This window comes from Panicum hallii, chromosome 3 (assembly GCF_002211085.1).
Source record: "Panicum hallii strain FIL2 chromosome 3, PHallii_v3.1, whole genome shotgun sequence".
Taxonomy (NCBI): Eukaryota; Viridiplantae; Streptophyta; class Magnoliopsida; order Poales; family Poaceae; genus Panicum; species Panicum hallii.
In genome coordinates this window covers 14,436,839-14,456,778 of record NC_038044.1, presented here as the reverse complement: position 1 = coordinate 14,456,778, position 19,940 = coordinate 14,436,839, and the positions used below count along the sequence as shown (strand labels likewise).

Genomic DNA, 19,940 nt, shown 5'->3' with positions numbered 1-19,940 from the left:
GAGGAGCTCAATCCGACGATGCGGAAGGAGCTCGATTTTGTGGTGTCTCACCGGCAAGGATCGATTGGATGGCGGAGGGCGGCAGGCGGAGGTGCAGGAGTTGGACGCCTCCGGCAACGGAGGGCGGCAAAGCTGGGGGAAGCAGAGTCTGCATGGCGTAACCGCAGCGGCTCACGTCTCTGTCATCCACCACGGCATGCCGGTCCTCCTCCCTCTTCTCCAGCATTGGCCCCGGCGGCGCGGGAGAGCAGAGCCCACGCGCGAATGGACGCTCTGCTCCCGCCTGCGGTACCTGCTGAAAGAGAAGTTAGGGCCTTGGTTTTGCCGGGGCCGTTGGACGTGGAATAGACGCACGCGATGGAGTGCAGCCAGTGACACGGTGACTCGCTGGCGCTAAAGTCACGGAATCTGAGTCCGCCCCCGGCCGCGTCCGACCCAGGCCGGCGCTCCAATCCCACCCCCTCTCGCACGCCACTCCGTGTCCGCCACCGCCCGAGGCCGCGCCCCCGTCCCCGGTCGCCGCCCCCATCCGAGGCCGCCGGACCCATCCCCTGTCGCCTGCCGCAGCCGAGTTGCGATTGCGCAGGCGTCGCAGCGCGGTGGCCGCTAGGGTTCTGCGCCGACGACTTGCCCTTGGACGAGGTCGCCGACGCCCCCATCCCCTGCCGACGCGCCGTCCCTCCCTCCCCTGCCGGCGCCCCCAAATCGAGACGCTGGAGAGGGGCCCGTGCCGCTCGTGACTGCCGGAGCCGGAGGAGGCCGTGACGCCGATCCCCGGAGGAGCTTGCCCGACGCCGACCGGCGCTGCTTGCTCCCAATCCGGATAAGGTAATAAATCCAGTTTTTCCCCCTAGAAATTTGCTATACCTGTGCTCCGCCTGGCGTTTGCAGTTGAACTTCCGTTTCAGATATAGTGTTTCTGTCTTGTCCTATTAAGGGAGCCATGGGAATCGAATAAGAAACAGTGAGAATGAAAGAATACATGTGTGCTCTGATAATTTCACTCTATAATTTGTCAGGTCAACAGGCCTTGCTGCTTTTTTGTTTAACACATTCTCTTCTAATTTCGGTTGCCTAGTCAAAATAAGTCAATTTCTTGTAGATGACTTCTTAAAACATGTCTTGCATCAGGTATACTGTGCCTGGCCATTCAGGATTTCAGGTGCTAGTTAAAGCTGTGAGATACAACTCGTTTTGGTTGATTTGGCTGTCAAAATGCTTGTTTAGGAGAACTAGCATGCCGAGTTTGTGTTCAATGTATTTTTTTTAAGCTCTGGTTCACCTTTTGTTCTGTGGTAGGATGTGCTAGGAGTTCCAAACATCTGATACTGTAAATGGCTGGCTGGAATTATTGGGGCATTTGCCTTTGTCTTCTTGCTTGACTCCTTCATCAGAAGGGGTTTGGTTGACTGGTTCATTGGTTTAGTTTATTCCCATACAGAATTTAAGATGAACTTTAGTGGCAACCGTGATCTGAATAGGGACTCGTTTTTGTTGCGATTCTTAGGGATTACCTAGATAATTATGTGTTTGCTAGCTTACAAGTGAATGAATCATGTGTGTATGCATTGTGTTTTTATCCTCCACTTGACTAATGACATCTGTCTACAGGAAAATTTCCGAGGAAGGACATGCGGGATCCATTTGATGCGCCAGTTGATCTCATTAACGCGGACCATAATGGTGGGAGTCAACTTTCCAGGATTAGTGTGGTGCCTGCTAGGGACTATGGTTTACAAAATGGTGATGCCAAATCCTTTGCTCCGAACTCCGACACTCTAATCAGGTCCTTCATTCTTGAGCAAAAATAACTGCACGAATGTTTTCTTTCATTTTGTTGACTTCTTTGTGAAGCGAGGCTATATCTTGCAGTGGCAGGCATCAACTCCAGGGTGCATCCTTGCAAAAAGACTTAGTTGTGGAGGACCCCAATACTCGTCTTATGGATCCTGAGACCAAGGTAACTGTTCAGAAAAGTTAGTTTTCTGGTCCATTCATCTGTGCCAATTCCTTGACCTGCTGATTTTTCTTTTTGCAGGAACTTTACTTTAGATCACAATCGCAAGAGGATGAGATCTTGCTTCTCCGCAAGCAAATTGCAGATGCATCTCTCAAGGTAGGAGGTTAGAAAGGGTTAAACCCCTAAACACTACATTCTTTTCTTTTATCACTATTCCCAATTTATAACTGTAGTTAATTTATTGTGTTAGGAGCTGAGATTGCTGAATGAAAAACATATTCTGGAGAGGAGGCTCACAGACTTGAGGATGGTCTCTATGAACCATACATGCCATTTTGCTTTGTGTTCCATTTGTAGAACTATGCATTAATTTAAATCTTACTCTGCTAGGCTGTTGACGAGAAGCAGGACGAAGCTATATCTGGTGCCTTGAAACAATTGAACCAGAAGAAAAACCATCTTGAGGAAAATATGAGACTGGCAAATGAACTAAAAGTATGGTGCTATTGTACATTTCAAGAATGTATGCTCAAAATCTCTATATGCAATGCCCTGTTTAGCTATTTTATTTCTCATGTTATGCCATCATGGGATTTTTTTAGTTGCATGACACTCCAAAGGTTGTGATTTAGAAAAAATGCTTTGTGCTGAATATAATATGTGGTTCCTAACTCCTTGGCCTACTGATGAGACATCGGGTATAATTTTTTCTAAACCCCATGCTTTTATGTGGCATTTATGTAAAATATCACCTCTAGTTTTCTGCATCTGGCTACACTTCTGTTTGTTGTTGTCAGCCTCTTTGTATGAATCGATTACATCATATTGTCTTTCTAGGAACTTCTAAACTTACTATGGAATTCTTCTAGGTTGAGGAAGAAGAGCTATACCTTTTCACTTCATCATTGCTTAGCATGTTAGCAGAATACAATGTTCGCCCACCTCAAATAAATGCTTCCACCATTACAACTGGTACAAAGGTAATTCTTACTGCAGCAACATGTTTGAATTGTCCTTGCTGTGGAGCATTTATTATATTGTGGTCCAAGTCATTCTCTTAATTTCTTTTGTGATAATTACACATAAATGCAGTTTATGTTTATGACGACACTATCTGGAACTGAGAGGAAACAAAATTTTATTGATCTAACTACTGTTTTACAGAGTCGAAGATTTGTTACAATCTTAACAGTGTCAGTAATTCTGGATGAAATTACAATCTATTTGAAATTTGGATTTTCACCATAATATCTCTCCCCTCTTTTGCTCAAATGTTACTGGATTCACTTGTTTGCCAAAAGCTATACCCTACTAGTAAGATGTTTTCTATTAGACTTCTTGGCCTGCTTGCACAAACTTACCAAGCAGAATGTACTCTGACACTGTGTGCAGCAGTTTAGTATGGTTAGCTGCTATATTGTTTTCAATGAGTATTTCTTCTTCATGGCTGGACTTTTGAGTATTCTTTTGTTACATGGCTAGCTTCAATCATAATCTCTTATCGAATTGAAGTTGTTTTGGTGTTTTAGTTAGTTAAAGTCTTCATTTTTTTCCTTCATTCCTGCTGTCCTCTAGTGCCTTGCTCAGTTCATATGGTTGCTGCAGTATGCTTATCCCAACATTAGTCTTTAAAAATTGGACCTGTTGACTAGCTTCGTTATGTTATTTTTACTCAGTGTCTAACATGAGGGTGTAACAGTTTCTTTTGGCCAAAATTTTCAGCGCTTGTACCAACAGATGTATTGGAAGATCAGATCTTTAAATGTAAGTGTTCACAATTGTACATCAACATTTTGAAACACTTAAATGTTTGATACTGTTATGTTTTGGGGCTTGGACTTGCAAAGAACATGTGTGTCACATTGGCACGTTGACTTTGGAAAACTCATGCCGTTCTAGATTTTAAACATGGGTATTAACTAGTTATGAATGCCCTTTTTTTGTATTATATTGATCCACTTAATGTGGCTCAAGGGATGCTGGCTCTAAAAATGTAACCAAACTACTGATGTATCTCAATTTGATTTAGTTGATGGGATACTGTGATCAGCTTATATAAAGGACTAATTTTCCTTTCCATTAAAGTTTATGCTAAGTTTCCTGTTTTCTCAACGTCAAATAGGCCCTAAATTATCTTTAATCATATACAGTTTGGGGTGGGTGGGTCCCTTAGAAGAACAGAATATGTCAATGGTCTCTCTTTAAGAATTTACATAACTCCATTGGGGCAGCTATGTTTTATATGATCATTTGGACTTACATGAGTTTCTTGACATAGCTCTCCAACTTTTGGTTGTTAGTTTACCTGCATAAACTAAGATTGCTAGATGGTTGACATGTTCAAGAGTTTGTTGAATTGAGCCTTGAAATAATTGGACGACAGCTTTTTTCCAATATGTTAACCCGTTGTATAGCTTATGTATGATATAGTTTTATTGCGTGCTGGTATGCCTCTGCTTGACTGTATATAGCTGTCTTTTGTTTGAAGTTGCTACCACCAGTTTACCTACTGCTAGCATTTTGACGTAACTCAAGTTATCCTTTTTGAGACACTTAGTTGATTATACTGATCCAGGACAGTTTAGGTGATGTGACTCAACCTGTAAACATTTATAATCCCAATCGTCAGCAAGCAACTCCGTCGAGAAATGAACCTTCACCTTCCTATAATATGGTAATGTGGTCCTGCACTCAACTTTCCTAACATTGTAAATGTGTCCAACATAACTGGTTAAGTGGTTTCTGATTGCAGGATGCAAATAGGAACACTCTTCGGTATGCTCAAGGTCCAAGTGATCGACATGCTGAGCAAATGTACCATGGATCCCATTTTCAGCAGTATGCTCAAGATCTGAGTTCTTTTAGAGATTCTGTTATCTAATTAGCATTTATTGCCATCCAGTCTAACCTGTGATCTGCATGAAAATATCTTGACATCTGTTTCTTGACCACCCCTTTATTTCAGGGATATTGTAGGTACTACTCCCTCTAATTATTTTGAGAAAAATGTTCGCACTGGAGAAGCAAGAATAGATGGTGACTCGCAATTGTACAGGCATGACAATCAAGATTACCCAGCTGATGGTAAATAAGGAGCTAATTCGATAACTAGAAAAATATTCCAGATCATATCTATTGATGTATTTGCATATTTAATCTAGGTGATCCCTTACCTGGTATTGAGGGGTTTCAAATTGCTGGGGAGCCTAGACTAGGATCTACATTAACAGCATGTGGTTTCCCTACAAATGGTACTACACTTTGCAATTTCCAGGTATGTTGTTTTCTGACTTCTAATTATGATTCTTTATAATTACTATTAATGGTTAAATCTTGTGAGTAAAACTTTTCATCCCATGATGTTGCTATTCTAGTGGGTTCGCCATCTTGAAAATGGCATCAGGCAGTCTATCGAAGGTAAATAGGGGAATTTGTTCTACATTCTATGATATATTGTTCAGGGACAATTTAATTTTGCTGACTAGTTCTTTATATTTTGAAATTCAGGTGCTACGATGTTTGACTATGTGATTACCGCAGATGATGTTGGCACTCTTCTTGCTGTAGACTGCACGCCTATGGATGATAATGGCCGCCAGGTTATTATCTAAAATATAAAATATTTAAGCAGTTTCTTTAGCTGTAGGTTGCACGTCTATCTATTTTTTTTCTGTGTATGCCAGTGGTCAAATCAATTTTTTTTCACTAAACACATTTTAAAGTGTTATCTGTCATACAGGAGGGAGTAGAAACACTATTATGACAAAAGTTTCCGCTCTCTCATTTCTATTTCAATAATAATATGTGCTAATTGTACATTTGGAAGACGTCATCTACTGTTTTTCTTCTTCATATGTTGAGAATGTCATGCTTAATTTGTGGACGATAGGAGTGTACTTGAACTTTTATCCTTATACATGTGTTCAATATGTAATCATGGGCACCACTGAGACATGAGCTGATGAACATCTGTCTGATACTTGGTAGTTTTGAATTTAACCTGCAGTACTATTATCCTAGTGTAATAAGTCTCCTTTCTTTGTAGGGGGATTTGGTGACGGAATTTGCTAACAACGGGAATAAGATAACCTGTGGTGAGTTTTTTACTGCAATTTTGCTGCATTTTTTTATTGCTGATCTCATGGGTTACAACATTGTAATGCTTCTATTTAATATAATTGGATTAACTCATTAGAACTTATATATTCTCATGCCATGCTTTAATAAACTGTAGGAGATATAGCACATTGCTACAGTTCCTCAAAAAAAAATGTTTCCGAAAAAATTAGACATTTGCTATGTAATAGCGAGTTCTGTTGGCAAAAGCTGAAAGGGCATCTTTACCTACATTAATCAATTCTTAATAAAAAATTAATCCTGTTACAACAATTGACTAAGTAAAATTATCTATAGATAGCATTTGTGGTTTTGACTTTTTGGATCCCTTGCTATTCATGTGTCCCAAGGTAGGGTGTCATGTGCTATTGCTTCAGAAAAAGAAAATGACACTGTAATTTCGAATTTTTTCTGTGCATTTTCTCTTGATATTGCAATTTAAATATTTGTGGTAATGTAGTGAGCACAAGTTTGTTGGTAAACTAATTTGCTGCAAAATCGAGTTACAGTTACCTGAAGGATAGGTCACGCAGTTGTTTCTGAAACACAATTCCAAATTTTCGACTCTGAGCATGGCTTTAACAACTTGAACAAAAAGGCACAAAGTTGCTGTCATAATAGTGTTTCTACTTGCTTCCTTACCTATTAGATGACATTTTAAAATGTGTATATCACCATGGTGGCTTTAAAATTTGAATGATGTGTATTTCGCCATGACTGATCCTTCATAGTGCTGTTGCTAAAGCCTAAAACCCTGAGGTAGTGTGATGTGCACCCTGTCTCCAAAGCACCCCCCAACTCTCCATTAGCCTTTGTTGCATTTCAGCACCATTTTTTGTAATTTGTTTTGTACAATTGAACTTCCATTTTATGTTTGCAGATCCAGAGATGCAGAGCCATATTGAAGCATGTATTTCGAGTGGGAGAGCTGACTTTGAAGTTTTTGTCCTGGTATGTCTTAAAATGATTATCTACCCCATCAATATGTCTATGCTAATTAGCAGTTAGCACGATGCTGCCCTATGAAAATAACAGGATTTTTACTTGGAAGGCATCTTCTCCAAAAACCTTTATCATAGTATCAAGCATTATATTGTTGTTGCTAGCATAGTTGTAAACGTGTACTCCTATGTGTGCTGCTTACTACCGCAATTTGTCTTTGATGAACTATTGAGTTAGTACTTGAAGACATATATCCTGTATTCTTTGTCCTTTTTTTGTGGGAACTTGAAGGCCGATTTGATCTCTTTACAGTGTAAGGATGACAGCTATGTGACATTTGTTGTTCTATGCTTATTTTATTGTTTGGTTTATGTAATTGGTGTGTGGATGTCTACTTTTTCCCTGTGCAGAATAGGTTAGGCATCCTACTGTTGAAGAAAAACAGTTGGGTAGAAGTATTTGGATATTGTGATCTTGTCTGGGAACGTAATCGTAGCACCCTCCTTTTTTGGAGCTGTTCAGTTAGGACTTTCAGTTCATTCTGGGTACCTCCTGTACTCCTGTCCTCCTAGCAACCATCTGGTGCTGCTAGCTGAACAATCGTCGTTTGATACTTGATTGCACTACAGTTGTGTCATGCATATTTTCTACTAAAAGTTTGATTGAACAATATCTAAGCGCTGAGGCTGATTTCTACCTTTTGTGCAGCAGGCATATTCTCCTGAGGAATGGGAACTGGCTACATTGGTGCTTACACGACCTAGCTATCAGATTAAGTTCAAGCATACTGGTGAAGTTATAATTGATGAGAAGTACTCACCAAATCTACAGGTATATTTTCCATGTGACATTGGCCATTTTAGTAATTATGAATTTACAGTAACTATTTGATTCACGAACATGTTTATTTGATTGTCCTATATTCAATTTTTCCTTGCAGACAAAAATTCCGAATGGGCGCACTACTCAATTTGTTTTAGTAAGTTCTACGGGGGCAAATCTACCGTTTAACACACAGGGACTATCGGAGCCAAGCAATGAGGACCATGATGTTAGGTACCGTCACTGTACCTTATCAACATTCTCTATGGCACATTTTCTTTTTCATTTTGCAAAGCAAATAAATATCATATATCTGATTTATCTAACTCCGATGTAGGTTACGTGACCTAATTGTATTAGTCATGAGAACTTTCCAGAAAAAGGTATCCCTTTTATATGGCATTTCTGATCTTAAACCTTATCTGTTTAGATTATGTGGTTACTTGCTTCCTTTTGTTTGATTTTCATGGGTGACAGGCTCTAGATGCTAAAAGGAAAGGCAAGGCTTAGAATCCATGTAGATGTGTTACAAATGATTCTACGTAGAAGATTTTCCTTTTTCTGATTGTTTTGTGCAGTATTCAATATTTTTTGTTCTCGAGGTGAAATGAGCTGTCGATTGTAGCAGACATTTCAAGAGTTACCCGCTGGAGGTGTGAGGGCACAGAAATGACGAGGAATCTGGTTTCAGTTCTTGATCCTACTAGGAGTAAACAGTAAATTGTAGGTTTGTGTAATTCGTTCACGCATCATTGCTTGCTCCAAGTCACGGCACTGTGGTCTTTGTAAAATTTGGTGCAGTCAATGCTGCATATAAACTTATGAGGTTTTCGCTGCAGCTCTTGGAGATAACTTTCCATTTCTTTGTGGCTGCTGAATTTGTTTATCATATGTGCACGCTGTAACTTGGGTTAGGGAAGAATCCAATGCGCAATATTCATCTTATGGATTTCCAATATGCCTTCTTTTAAGCATATTACCAATTCCGATGTGTTTTTATGGGATAATTCATGGGGAGCATCAATACTTAACGAGCATGGAAACCATCGGTTCTGATGTTCTACTTCCTGACATCCAGCTTGATAAGGAGGTCAGTCACCTATCAGCAAAAATCTGCACAAGATCCCATATCGTTTGACAGTCCTTGGCGCCTAGGGTTCTTAGGTGACTTGGGGTGGGTTTTGGTGGCATAGGGTTCCTGCAATTCTTCTTTCGCCTTTGTGCCTGATCAGGTCTCTCACCGAGATTGGATCTCAAGTCTATGTCCCATCCCGCTTTCGTGTCCATGTGGAGATGTCTCTGTAATGGAGCCAGCCTAAATCTGCTATCTTGTTTTTCCTGTGCCATCACCCGAGATCTGCTATCTTGTTTTCCCTGTGCCACCACCGAGTTTCCTCAGCCTGGCCAGAGATTCAGGTTGAGGGAAGCTGGAGCCGGTGGAGGAGGTTGAGGGAAGATGGAACCGGTGGAGGAGATGATGAAGTGCATGCAGCTATTGGAGGCGGAGACAAAAGGCATCAAGATCAGAGTGCAAGGTTCAGCTAGCGGTGGAGAAGGTGATGGCGGAAAGATCAGTCAATGCAGAATCTAGCTTAGGGGAAGATATGGTGCCCAATCAAGGGTGTTGGGTGCAAGGATCTAAGAGAGAACTATTTTCTCTTTGTGCTCCATCAACATGTAGGAAAGTGTAAGAGTGTTGGAGGACGGACCGTGGATGTTTGGGAAGGATATGTCAGTACATAATTGGTGGGCTCGCCTGTTCATCTTTCAAAATTGAAAAAAAGTCCAAATTACTCCCTCAAGTATGGCAAAAGTCCGGACAACCCTCTTAACTGTTTCTTTTCTTGGTTCAATTTAGCCTTCTAATACAATTTAACTTTTTTATTTCTCCATATACAAGTGGAATCTTAATTTAAGATTTTGCAAGGTTGTAGTGGGCATCACAATGTATGTTAAAAAAATATATTATGAATTTTCCATCATTATTTTTTGTATAGTTTTGTATCATTAAATATCATACCCGATCAAAATAATGATAAAAAATTCTTAATATATTTTTACAAAATATCTCTATCATCCTGCAAAATTTGAACTCAAGACTTCGCTTGTGCATAGATAAATACAAAAGATAAATCTTACTAAGGGGTAAATTGGACCAAATGACACAATTTAGGGGGTAAATTGAACCAAGAAATAGTAAGGGTTGTCCGGACTTTGACGATACTTGAGGGGAGTAGTCTGAACTTTTCCCTCCAAAATTCACTTCTCCATATATAGCTTGTCTATAAATAACCGACCACTTCTCCATACAGCATAACCAAACATACTGCTCAAATTCCACAATAAATATATAAGATAGTTGCGTTTGCTAAGAGATCAAAACTCAAATCTGAACTGAAAGCTTGCAGCACATCTCCTTTGGTTATCCGTGACGATGAGGATATCGATGTGCTATCGTCATACATGTGGGAGTTAAGGATGGCGGTTAAGTTCTATTTGCTGAGAGTAGGATGCATCGGGAGTGCTAGGCGGACGTGAAGGCTTTGATGAGCTTGAGCTTTGCACAAGAAAGAAGTTTTGAATGGCTGCGTTTGCCTACCCACGATAGGCTCAGGTGCAGAATGTGCTAGTGCTCATGTGAGGATGCATTTGCTTAATTGGTCGGCTCTAGTCCTCGTGCTACTAGTTTTTGGTTTGGTTTGCAATAACTTTTTTGTTAGTCGCTGTGTTTCAAGTGAATTAAGCTACGTGCTGCCTTTGGGTGATGACGTGTGAAATGCTCATGAAGATCCAAGATTCCAAGTCTAACCATTTGATGATTTATGGTTGAAAATGACTATTGCATGGTATCAAGGCCAAAATTTTAAAAGCGCTCATCCATGATCAAACAAGTTTTAATACGAGATTCTTCCATAAAGAAATGTGTATTCTTTCATGCTCCAGATCGGCTTTCAAAACAGATGTGGAAAGTTGGAGTCGTTCACACTTCTTGCTCAGCTACCGCCTACCGCATGGGCAGGATGGAGGGTTGTGAGGAACTGACGGCAGAATCTCGACAAATTGGCGTTCAGTGGCACCGCGACATTCCTGAACTTAAGGTGTTGCACAGCCTGGACCTTCTCAAATCTCATGTTACCATGAATTTTTTTAAAGTACACGTATTGTTCCAAGTTCCTTGACTTTGCTATCGTCAAGAAGACACAAAAGCAGTAGGCAACCAGCCATCCACTGATAAGGTAACGAAACGATGATGTTCTTTCGTAATCAAATATCTTTCTGCCTTGTCTTGATTTACATAGAAGATAAATGTAAAACTGGGTGTAACGGTTATTATGGTTGGTGAAATATTTCATTTCAGTATACTCGATGCTCCTACATGCTTCCATAATTAACTCCTTGAGCATCTCTCCGGTCAACATTCAGCAGACACTCAATAAAAACATGCCCACGCACCTCCATAGTTTAGTTGATGGAGAGCTCGAACAAGAATGGGGGAGGTTGATAGCAATGAAAGCGATGGTCATATTGAGTGGCATCATGTGGCAATGGAGCATCCATGTCCTGTGGGAACGAGATTCGTCAGGAACTAGAACAAAAGATCATTCGTTCAACTACGCTCACTTGGGACATGTGTCTAGTAAAGGGCTGCAAGACCTTGTTTCTACCGAGAGTGAGATCGCCAAGAGAGGGACCACTGCAATTCAGCCAAGAGAATGCAATATAAAAGGAAGATGAATGCTTCTTGTTTTCCAAAACTGGCACATTGTTATCCTGATTTCTTCTGTTGGTTGATATGCAAGTCGTGTTCGTTGTTTTTTTCCCCTAAAGCCATTTTTGCCGATTATTCATGGGCTAGTTTCCCAATTCGTCTCAAAGTGAATGTTCACAAACTATTCTAGAAAACAATTTCGGCTAACAAAAGTAGATCAATAAATTAAATGAGATTGTTGCGTGGGAAACCAGCACGCCCAAGCTCGATTCAGATGATAGGCGGGCTGTTGGATACATAGCTTTTGGTCGACATCACTACCCATAAATAGCTACGTTGGCTCCTCTTTGCTCAGTCGAACAAAAGCTCGCCAAGTCCTCTGATCTAGATACCTTTTGACGCCACGGAGACCTGAACATGAATGGGGGAGGATGAGAGAGGGCAGCAGCGTCAACATCAAAGGACATCCGGTGGCAACCGAGAACTTCGGTCGATGCCTTGTGGGAACGGGACACATGGGGAAACGGAGCTGGAAGCTAACAGGCACAAGCAGTTCAAGTCTACCATGGCATGCGGAGGCGAAGGACGCTCAGGCGTGGCGGGGTCGGAAGCGAGGCCCATCTCCACGGATTGAAGCTCCGTCAGTTGGTTGTGGAGCGAGGCGAGGCGAGGCCAAGCCGAGAGCTGCTTGCGGCGCGTGCACATACTTGAGGAGAACCATCACGACGTGGTCTGCGGTCACGTTGCCTAACCTCACGTGCTCCGCCGCCGGCGGGCGACGAAGGGGCCGAAGGGTGGCCACAGCGGCCTGACAAATGAGCACAGTGTGCTGATTCTGGAGGCCGGTCCTTCGAATTTGAAGATCACCGGCATCAACATGAGAACTTCTAAATATGATTTGGCAAAGAATTGCTGGGAAGTTCTGGCAGTTGCAGAAAGCAATTTATAGTGGCACGAAATGGATGTCAGAGTTCTGAATGGGGGATCAGACAGTAGCTGGGATGCGTTGTTTATAAATTGGTCTGACGAAGTAGCCTCTGTGACCAAACTAAACCGAGTCACTTTCAGTCTGTGCAACCATGTTACTGCTTCATCTTTCGCCGCATACTAGCTGAGCCAACACCCAAATGAAACTGCAACAGAAGCTTGCACGCCTCACTTCTAGCTGCTAATAAGGGGTGGACGGCAAGTGGTGCTTCTGGCACGACGGCGATAAGGTCGGTCGGCTTGGTGAAAATGGGATGCATCAGGAGTAACGATTGCCCCAGCTGCTCCGAAAGGCCACCTAGGACGCTGAATTTTGCTGGGATAAGACAAGGAAGAAAAGCTGCATGCTCGTCACACCGGCGTCCTCCATACAATACATGTCTACTAGAAGCAGTAGCTTCAATTGGCACGGCTGACGCTTCAGTTGGGATGGGAATAGGAGGCACGAGGAACTTGAGATGGTCCGTTCTACCAGAGGCTAGCTATCTCATTTGTGCATGAGATACCTGCATCTGCTCATACCGTCGCTGAGTTCTTTGCTTATTCCCAACTAGCTGTGCTCTCCAAGAGGATGGACCTGTACTAAATGAATAGTAATCCTAAACCTGTGCAAAACTTACTAGAAAATGATGTTAAAAGACAACAGCTTACCTTTGTTAAAAAATCATGATTTAGCTATCAGAAAAGGCCTAGCTTACATGGAACTATATTTTTCTTTGTCACCTTTTAAGGGTTTTTTTTTTTCAAACAGAAAGTTTAATGCCTCTGGCCAATAATTCATCTCCTTGCGATAAGGTCACCGTTTCTCGTACCAGGATTTCTTGACAACATTGGCAGACAAACAATATAACCATGGCTATGCGCCCTCTGGTTAATTTACACGCTAATATAAGCAAAAGGAAGTCTGCATGAACTTGCATAGCATGCCGTGCAATAAAGGTATTAGAGATTGTTGTATAAAAAAGCTGCTAATTGCTTTGGTCTCTGCTCTCTGGTATACTAGCAGAAGCTTGCCTAGCGCCTGCTAAGTTTCCAGGGAACTCTGACGGTCAGTAGAACCTGATGAAGAGGTAGAAATGGCAACATCGGGCGGTGATGGCATGGCACACTCTAGGCAGCCTTGGGAGTGGGATGCAAGGGGAATATGAGTTGGGCCGCCTGATGAAGGGGAATTACTTAGAATTCTTCTTCAGGGGCCGACGGTCATCCAATATTCGGGACATCTGGTATTGTTCGTCGGTGACTATTGCTTTGGAAATCATAATCGCTCTTGGGGATTTGTTTCATGACACTCATCAATCACCGTTGGGCATTAGAGCTGACAAATTATAAAGAAGGTGAACCCTCTAGGCCACGGATGTGGAGGCCTCCGGTTCCACGGAAGCCAGTGGTGAGGCGTACCTTGCACAAGACAGCCATTGTTACCGCGGATGCGAGAAGATTTGTGAAGCCTGTCACCAGGTTCTCCGTTGCAATTGGTCTGCCAATCGTGCCCATGCGAAAAAAAAACTAAGTAACCAACATGTTACATGTTGCAGAGTACTGGACAAAAATACATAAATGAGTTTATAGTAGCCCGAGAAGTAGTATCTCTAGTATTTTTTGAGTTGTCAGAAGAGATAGCGAGATTGGTTGTAACGAGTTATAAAACATGGCGTCGCACAAGGTTGATTCACTCTCTGCATCTACATAGAGTTGAACATGCTCTGCACCATGTTGGGAGGAGAGTCTTGTATTCAGTGTGTTAACATGCATGCGGCTGTCATTAAGGAAACAAGCTCTTTATTATGCTGGTGCCCTTTTAGGATCAAATGATGCTTTGAATCCTTTTTAAACAATGGAATAATTGTGTTTTGGCTGAGAAAAGGTAAATAATTTATTGTGTCGGTTCTGCTCACTCCGTGCATCTACTAGTACATCTCAGTCATATATAGCATCCTTCATTTTCGCGCATGTGGCCGGATGAACACTCGAGATTACGGATGCTGCTCGTTCATTTGGCTCCTAAGAGGACTAGGAGAAGAATCCGAAACATGACGAAACGAAGTATGCCGAGTACTCGAGTGGCATCAACTCCACCATTCATCCTGAGAATGGGATGCAATGGGAATGTATTTAGAGATTCACTTCACTGAAGCTCGAAACGGTCAGCGTAGATCTCTACCCTGTGACCAGGATCTTGGCCAGCTAACATCGGAACCTTGGTCCAAATTAAATGATACGAGAGAGCCGAACATTTTGTTATTTAAGCGAAAGAAGATTCAGATTGACCAGAGGTGATCAATTTAACCAGTGTTAGATCTCTACCCTGTGTAAGATCAGGAGAGCTGAACAGGATAATGTCTAGCATCACGCAAAGACACGGTCACGATATGAATGATGCATACAGTATTTGGATATAGCTCAACGCATGATGAAGCATGCTTTCATTCTTTAGCGTAGCAAAATTTAGATGGCACTATATAGTAGATCTTGTTAATAGCTGATGCCGCGGAGGGGTCGGCGCAGAGCGCGGACGTGCAGAGGGCCGGGGTCACGTAGTAGCCACCCAGCCTCCCGCACACCTCGTCCAGCGCCGGCGCAGCAGCAGCCTCGCCTGCGCCGGCAGAGGAGAAGAGGAGGAGCACGAGGACGGCGGCGGCGAGCATGGGAGAGGAGGACACCGACGCCATGTGGTTTTGGTTGGTGAAGCACTAAGGCCAAGTCATTAGTCAAGTAGACAGAGGTTTTAGGCCTGATAAAATAGCTAGTTTCAACATGAAGCCTGTATTACTATGCATGTACTACCACGCTTGTGTTCACTACTACGATAAATGCTACTGGTAGCTATAGAAGTGTGCCGATCAACTCCGTCTTTCTTAGAACGCCAGGTGATCTGAAGGAGGTTGCAGTCGAGGGTCGCATGCCAACATCTGTTGCTTGGGAGTGGGATGCACGGGGAATGAGAGCTGGACTCTGGGTTCTTATGCTACTAGCTTTGGCATGATTGGAAGGGATGGTAGATCCAAAATTTCGTCTGCTTGTTCTACACACAACTTCCAAATGACGGGGGATGCCACTTAAAGGCACCAGTCCCTGCAGGGATCATTGGTCCGAGTAGCCCACGCGTATGCAATCCAGAATCCACCCACAGTCTGGGCTGGCCGCAATCCAGCAATCGGCGACGATGAGAGGGTGCATCGCTGTTCAGTGTCCTCGTGAACAAAGGCATTGTAATACTAACGCAGTCCATGGTTTTCTCTCTTGCCACCATTCTGAAGGAGTTCATATAACATCTCAAAATTCAGTGCCGTTCCCACCTATATAAGTCTTATGTTCTTACTTTTCTTTTATCATGACACTACTTTCTCCAATGGTCTAGCTAACCCTACGTAATCATTGGTGAATGAGTGCTTACTAACAGAACAGGTAGCCCCTCCATTTTTAGATATGTGTAAAGGCACTATTTCCATTTTTAAATATATGGCATCTAGAACAAGCTAATTAGATTAATAGCTTATCCTAATATCATGTGCTTGAAATCAGATAGATTAATAATTAATAACCACTCGATCAAGGAGAATTAACTTCTATTAATTTGGGAGTCGTACTATGAAATTTCGTTTTTTTCAAGAACATGAAGTCAGAGAGTAATTATGATCTCTCTATATTCTTCAGGGTACCTATAGCTAGCTCCTCCAGGTTTGTTTAATGAGGAAAAGGAACGAATAACTAAGAAAAACTTGATTGTTTCAGAGACTATCAATCGACTAAGAATCCCCATTACTTTTGCAAATGGCTGGCTGCGTGCCATCGATATTTTGAACTTTTTTTAAATAGTTTAGTATCTTAGTACAATTTAGCCGAGTGTTTTATAGGTCGAAAATGTTTAATTAAACAGCACTTACGGAGATAGAACCCTAAGTAACACCAAAACTTGGTTTTCCACTCCAAGGACAAGGAGATATCAATATAATGGTACTAGCTGTGTGATCGATTCAGCTGATATACTGATGGTACTCGATGCACTGATTGCTGGTCAGAAGTGAGGCACGCTGGAGTCTGATCGAGTTACTCCCCACCTTCAGATAGCTGCATCACATAAATATAGTTGCATTGGCTTCTCCATATATGTGTATAACTTTGTGCAAAATTAAATCAGCTGCCGTCTGTGGTCTGTCTGTCTGTTTGAGATGCAACAACAGTTGGGAAGGGAGGAGGGAACGATGACATCAAAGGGCATCAACAAATCAGTAATGCTAAGAATGGGATGCGTTGGGAGCTCGTGTTGCAGGTTCAGAGTGACGAGTTGTTGAAGGGGATCAATTTGGTTAGGAGAGGGCCGGAAGGGGATTGCTTTGGATAGCTGGGACGTAGGGCATCTCGGCCAATCTCGTGAGGAGGGGCAATAAATGACCTATCTAATTTATTTCAATGGCAATTACAACTAGAACGGTGATATTTTGTTACGAAATGGGAACGTAATTTTGGTACTTAAGGGAAGTGCTGAGTTTTAGTGGCACACAAGGGAACATATCAATTTTTAATGGCATAAAGGGAATTTGCTCCTTCAGATAGCTTATGTGTGTTTTAGTTATAATACAACTTTATTTGTGAAAGACCATCATCCAAACCATTTTCAGCAGTCAACTTGTATTCCTCTGTACAAATAATATGGAATTGGGGAGTGGGGAGAACGAATGCTCATGGTAGCGCACCGTCAGTGCAAACAAAGACAAGTATCTCCATAGCCGTCAGGCGTTCTCATCTGACGAACTCGGCGTGTGAACTATGGCTGATAAGCGATAGCTGCCTCCACGTGCCTATTTTGTTCCATAGCCGTCATTGAGCCTCTAGCATGAACCATTTAGATATAGTAGCAGACAGATCGTACGACATTATGATCTGACGATGCGGATTGGTGAACTCATTAATCTTACTTAACTCTATAGCTTCTAGACCTGTGAGGTCCATGTCGCTTCATTCATTCCAATTAAGCCGGCTACAATATATATGTAGCAATCTTCTTCATGTACCTCTGAGAAATTGTTGTGGTCAGAAATTCTCGATCGGTGTTATGGAGGTTTTCCGGTTCATTTAGTTTTTACGGGAACATCAGATGCATCGGCCAGCAGTGGTCGCATACCAAGGTCGTCAGCATCATATATAGGAGTGAGATGCATCGGGAATGTAAGCTGTCCCTGAATATCTGGTGGTGCAAGGCTGAGTGCACTAGCGTTCACGGAACAGCAAGGTGAAGCGTCCGCCGGTTTTATGCCAGCGGCTAGTGATGTGAGGTGTTGAGACAGTAACCACAGTGACTGCGAGATGATCGGTTGGAAGCCTTCCATCACATTCTGGTCATGATTCAACTGCGAACCGCTCTCCACTCTCGGCCTGGCTGCTTTGAGAGGTCAGCAGTTGGTCCGGTGGCTCACGGATGTAAAACACAACCGGACAGAGGAGTTTTGTGGCGCTGCACACCAGCACCTTGCACTTGTATTCTCTTTTTAACACATTACTTAAAAGACTTGTAACATGGTTACGTTAAATAAACACACTCATCACGCGCTAGTTCAGCTATCTCATCTGGCCACACGACTAGGCATTCGCGAGCTCCGCTATACTGCCACCAACCAGCAGCAACTAAGACAAACCCGTTTAAGGACATCAGTAAAAAAGAAAAGGTGGACTGATCTCCTCTTTAACTCTTTCATGAATAATATATGCTAGCTCGTGCTAAAAAAAAGATAAACAGTTTCCCAGATCGGCTGTATTGATAATGTGGAAGTGTGGAACAAATTCCTGCTCACCCGTGCAGAGTGCAGAAACGAACTGCCTTAATTAGCTATAAATAGCAGACTTCTCCGTGTGGCCGGAGCAACAGTAATAATACAAATTGTTAGGCTAGCCCGGCCTGTTCATTTGGCTGATGAGAAGAGAATTTGGAAAGAGGATAATACAAATTGTGAAGGATAGATGCCGACGAGTTCCCTGAGAATGGGATGCATTGGGAGCATGTATTGACTAGCTTCACAGAAGCGCAGCATCGTCAGAAAACCTCACTGTTCTGGCACCAATCCGAAACTGGCTCAGGATGTCTGTTCCAGCCTACTGTATTAGGAACCTCTGTCTTATGGATCTCTTTTTTTTTTTGCGGGTCTGTCTGATGGATCTCGAAGCGGATGATTATATATATATACTGTGTTCATAAATAACTGAAACTGGGCACACCTTATGCATGCTGATTACATTTTAGCTGCTGGTCCTGAAAACCTGACATACCTTGCTCCCATGGCCATATCCCATCTAGCCCATAAATAGTAGGCAGCTTCGAGCCTTCGGCATGTACGCTGTACAAAGAGAGAGATCCTCGTAGCTGCTCGTGGTGGTAGTACCGGACCTTGCCGATCGATTCGCTTAGAACTGAAACTAATCTAGGCGAAAAGGCACTTGAAGTAATGACAGCATCAGTTGCGTGGCATGGCATGGCATACGATGTGATGAGGAGATCGTCGATCAGTTGTATCCTGACCTGAGAGTGGGATGCATGCAGAGTGCGGTCGTGCCGGCTGTGTGATCTTGACAAACCGACGATACCCGAATCCACGCGCGGCTGCAGCACGCAATCCAAGCACATCAAGCTGCCACCCGAGGCGCGTCCGGCTCCAACTGCAGAAGAGGAGGCGCCGGCGTTCAGGCTCCAAAGGGATCGCGGCCGCCCCAACCAGTCGAGCCCGCGCACCCTCTAGCCTCGCGTGGCGGCGCTCCGGGGACCTGTACGCATCGCGTGTGAGCCCAACCATGGCTCCTTCGTACACATGCAGCGATGATATAGTCGACAAGTTTGAATTAGCTAGCCAATTTGACAAACAATGTACGTACCAGTTTGGATTTAAATGTAGAAGGTTCGTCAACCTCGAAACTACTAATAGCTAGCGTCCTTGTAAGATACAGATCGATCAATTGGTGTTTGGTGATGCACTAATTAGCTACAGCTGCTCCATCCAGTGAAGCCATCCTAGTCCCCGTTTGTTCCCCCGGACTAAATAGTCCTATCATATCAGATATTTGGACATCAATTAAAAATATTAAATATAAATTAATTACAAAACCAATTACATAAATGAAGACTAATTCGCGAGACAAATCCATTAATCCTGATTAGTCCAAATGCTGTGATACAATAAATATATACTAATGATGGATTAATTAGATTTAATAGATTCATCTCACGAATTAGTCTCCATTTAGCTAGCTCATGTTTGACCCTCTTAATTGGCATCCAAATATCTGATGGGATTCTCCTTTCCACACCTACATCTTGCTGCTTCGTAACCCATAAATAGAGAGATGGTGTAGCTTGGGATCTCGTCTACTTGTCTATTATTGGAACGTGAGGGGACGATCGAGCAAGTTGCTGAA

At 42.7% G+C, this 19,940-nt stretch overlaps 1 protein-coding gene across 2 annotated transcripts; it reads left to right on the top strand.

Annotated features, from left to right (window-relative positions):
• Window positions 1–393: 393 nt before the first annotated feature.
• LOC112885942 lies at window positions 394–8,692 on the top strand. 2 transcript variants are annotated; one of them, XM_025951658.1, is made up of 20 exons: window positions 394–828; window positions 1,612–1,786; window positions 1,873–1,960; window positions 2,039–2,116; window positions 2,211–2,270; window positions 2,351–2,455; window positions 2,830–2,940; window positions 3,683–3,724; window positions 4,536–4,634; window positions 4,713–4,798; window positions 4,926–5,044; window positions 5,122–5,234; window positions 5,335–5,377; window positions 5,468–5,559; window positions 6,006–6,054; window positions 6,957–7,027; window positions 7,730–7,849; window positions 7,959–8,074; window positions 8,178–8,223; window positions 8,318–8,692. In XM_025951658.1, the coding sequence occupies exons 2-20, from the start codon at window positions 1,632–1,634 to the stop codon at window positions 8,348–8,350; spliced, it is 1,626 nt and encodes a 541-aa protein (XP_025807443.1). In that variant the 5' UTR covers window positions 394–828; window positions 1,612–1,631; the 3' UTR covers window positions 8,351–8,692. The 2 variants fall into 2 exon arrangements, with proteins under 2 accessions (XP_025807443.1, XP_025807442.1); XM_025951657.1 differs by having other exon boundaries at window positions 395–828; window positions 7,727–7,849.
• The last annotated feature ends 11,248 nt before the right edge of the window (window positions 8,693–19,940 follow it).

Excerpts from the sequence above, each read along its gene's own strand:
- LOC112885942 (XM_025951657.1), top strand. The coding sequence starts at position 1,632 with ATGCGGGATCCATTTGATGCGCCAGTTGATCTCATTAACGCGGACCAT. Across the intron at positions 1,787-1,872 it reads AACTCCGACACTCTAATCAG|TGGCAGGCATCAACTCCAGG; the intron begins GTCCTTCATTCT and ends TATATCTTGCAG. Across the intron at positions 5,045-5,121 it reads TCAAGATTACCCAGCTGATG|GTGATCCCTTACCTGGTATT; the intron begins GTAAATAAGGAG and ends TATTTAATCTAG.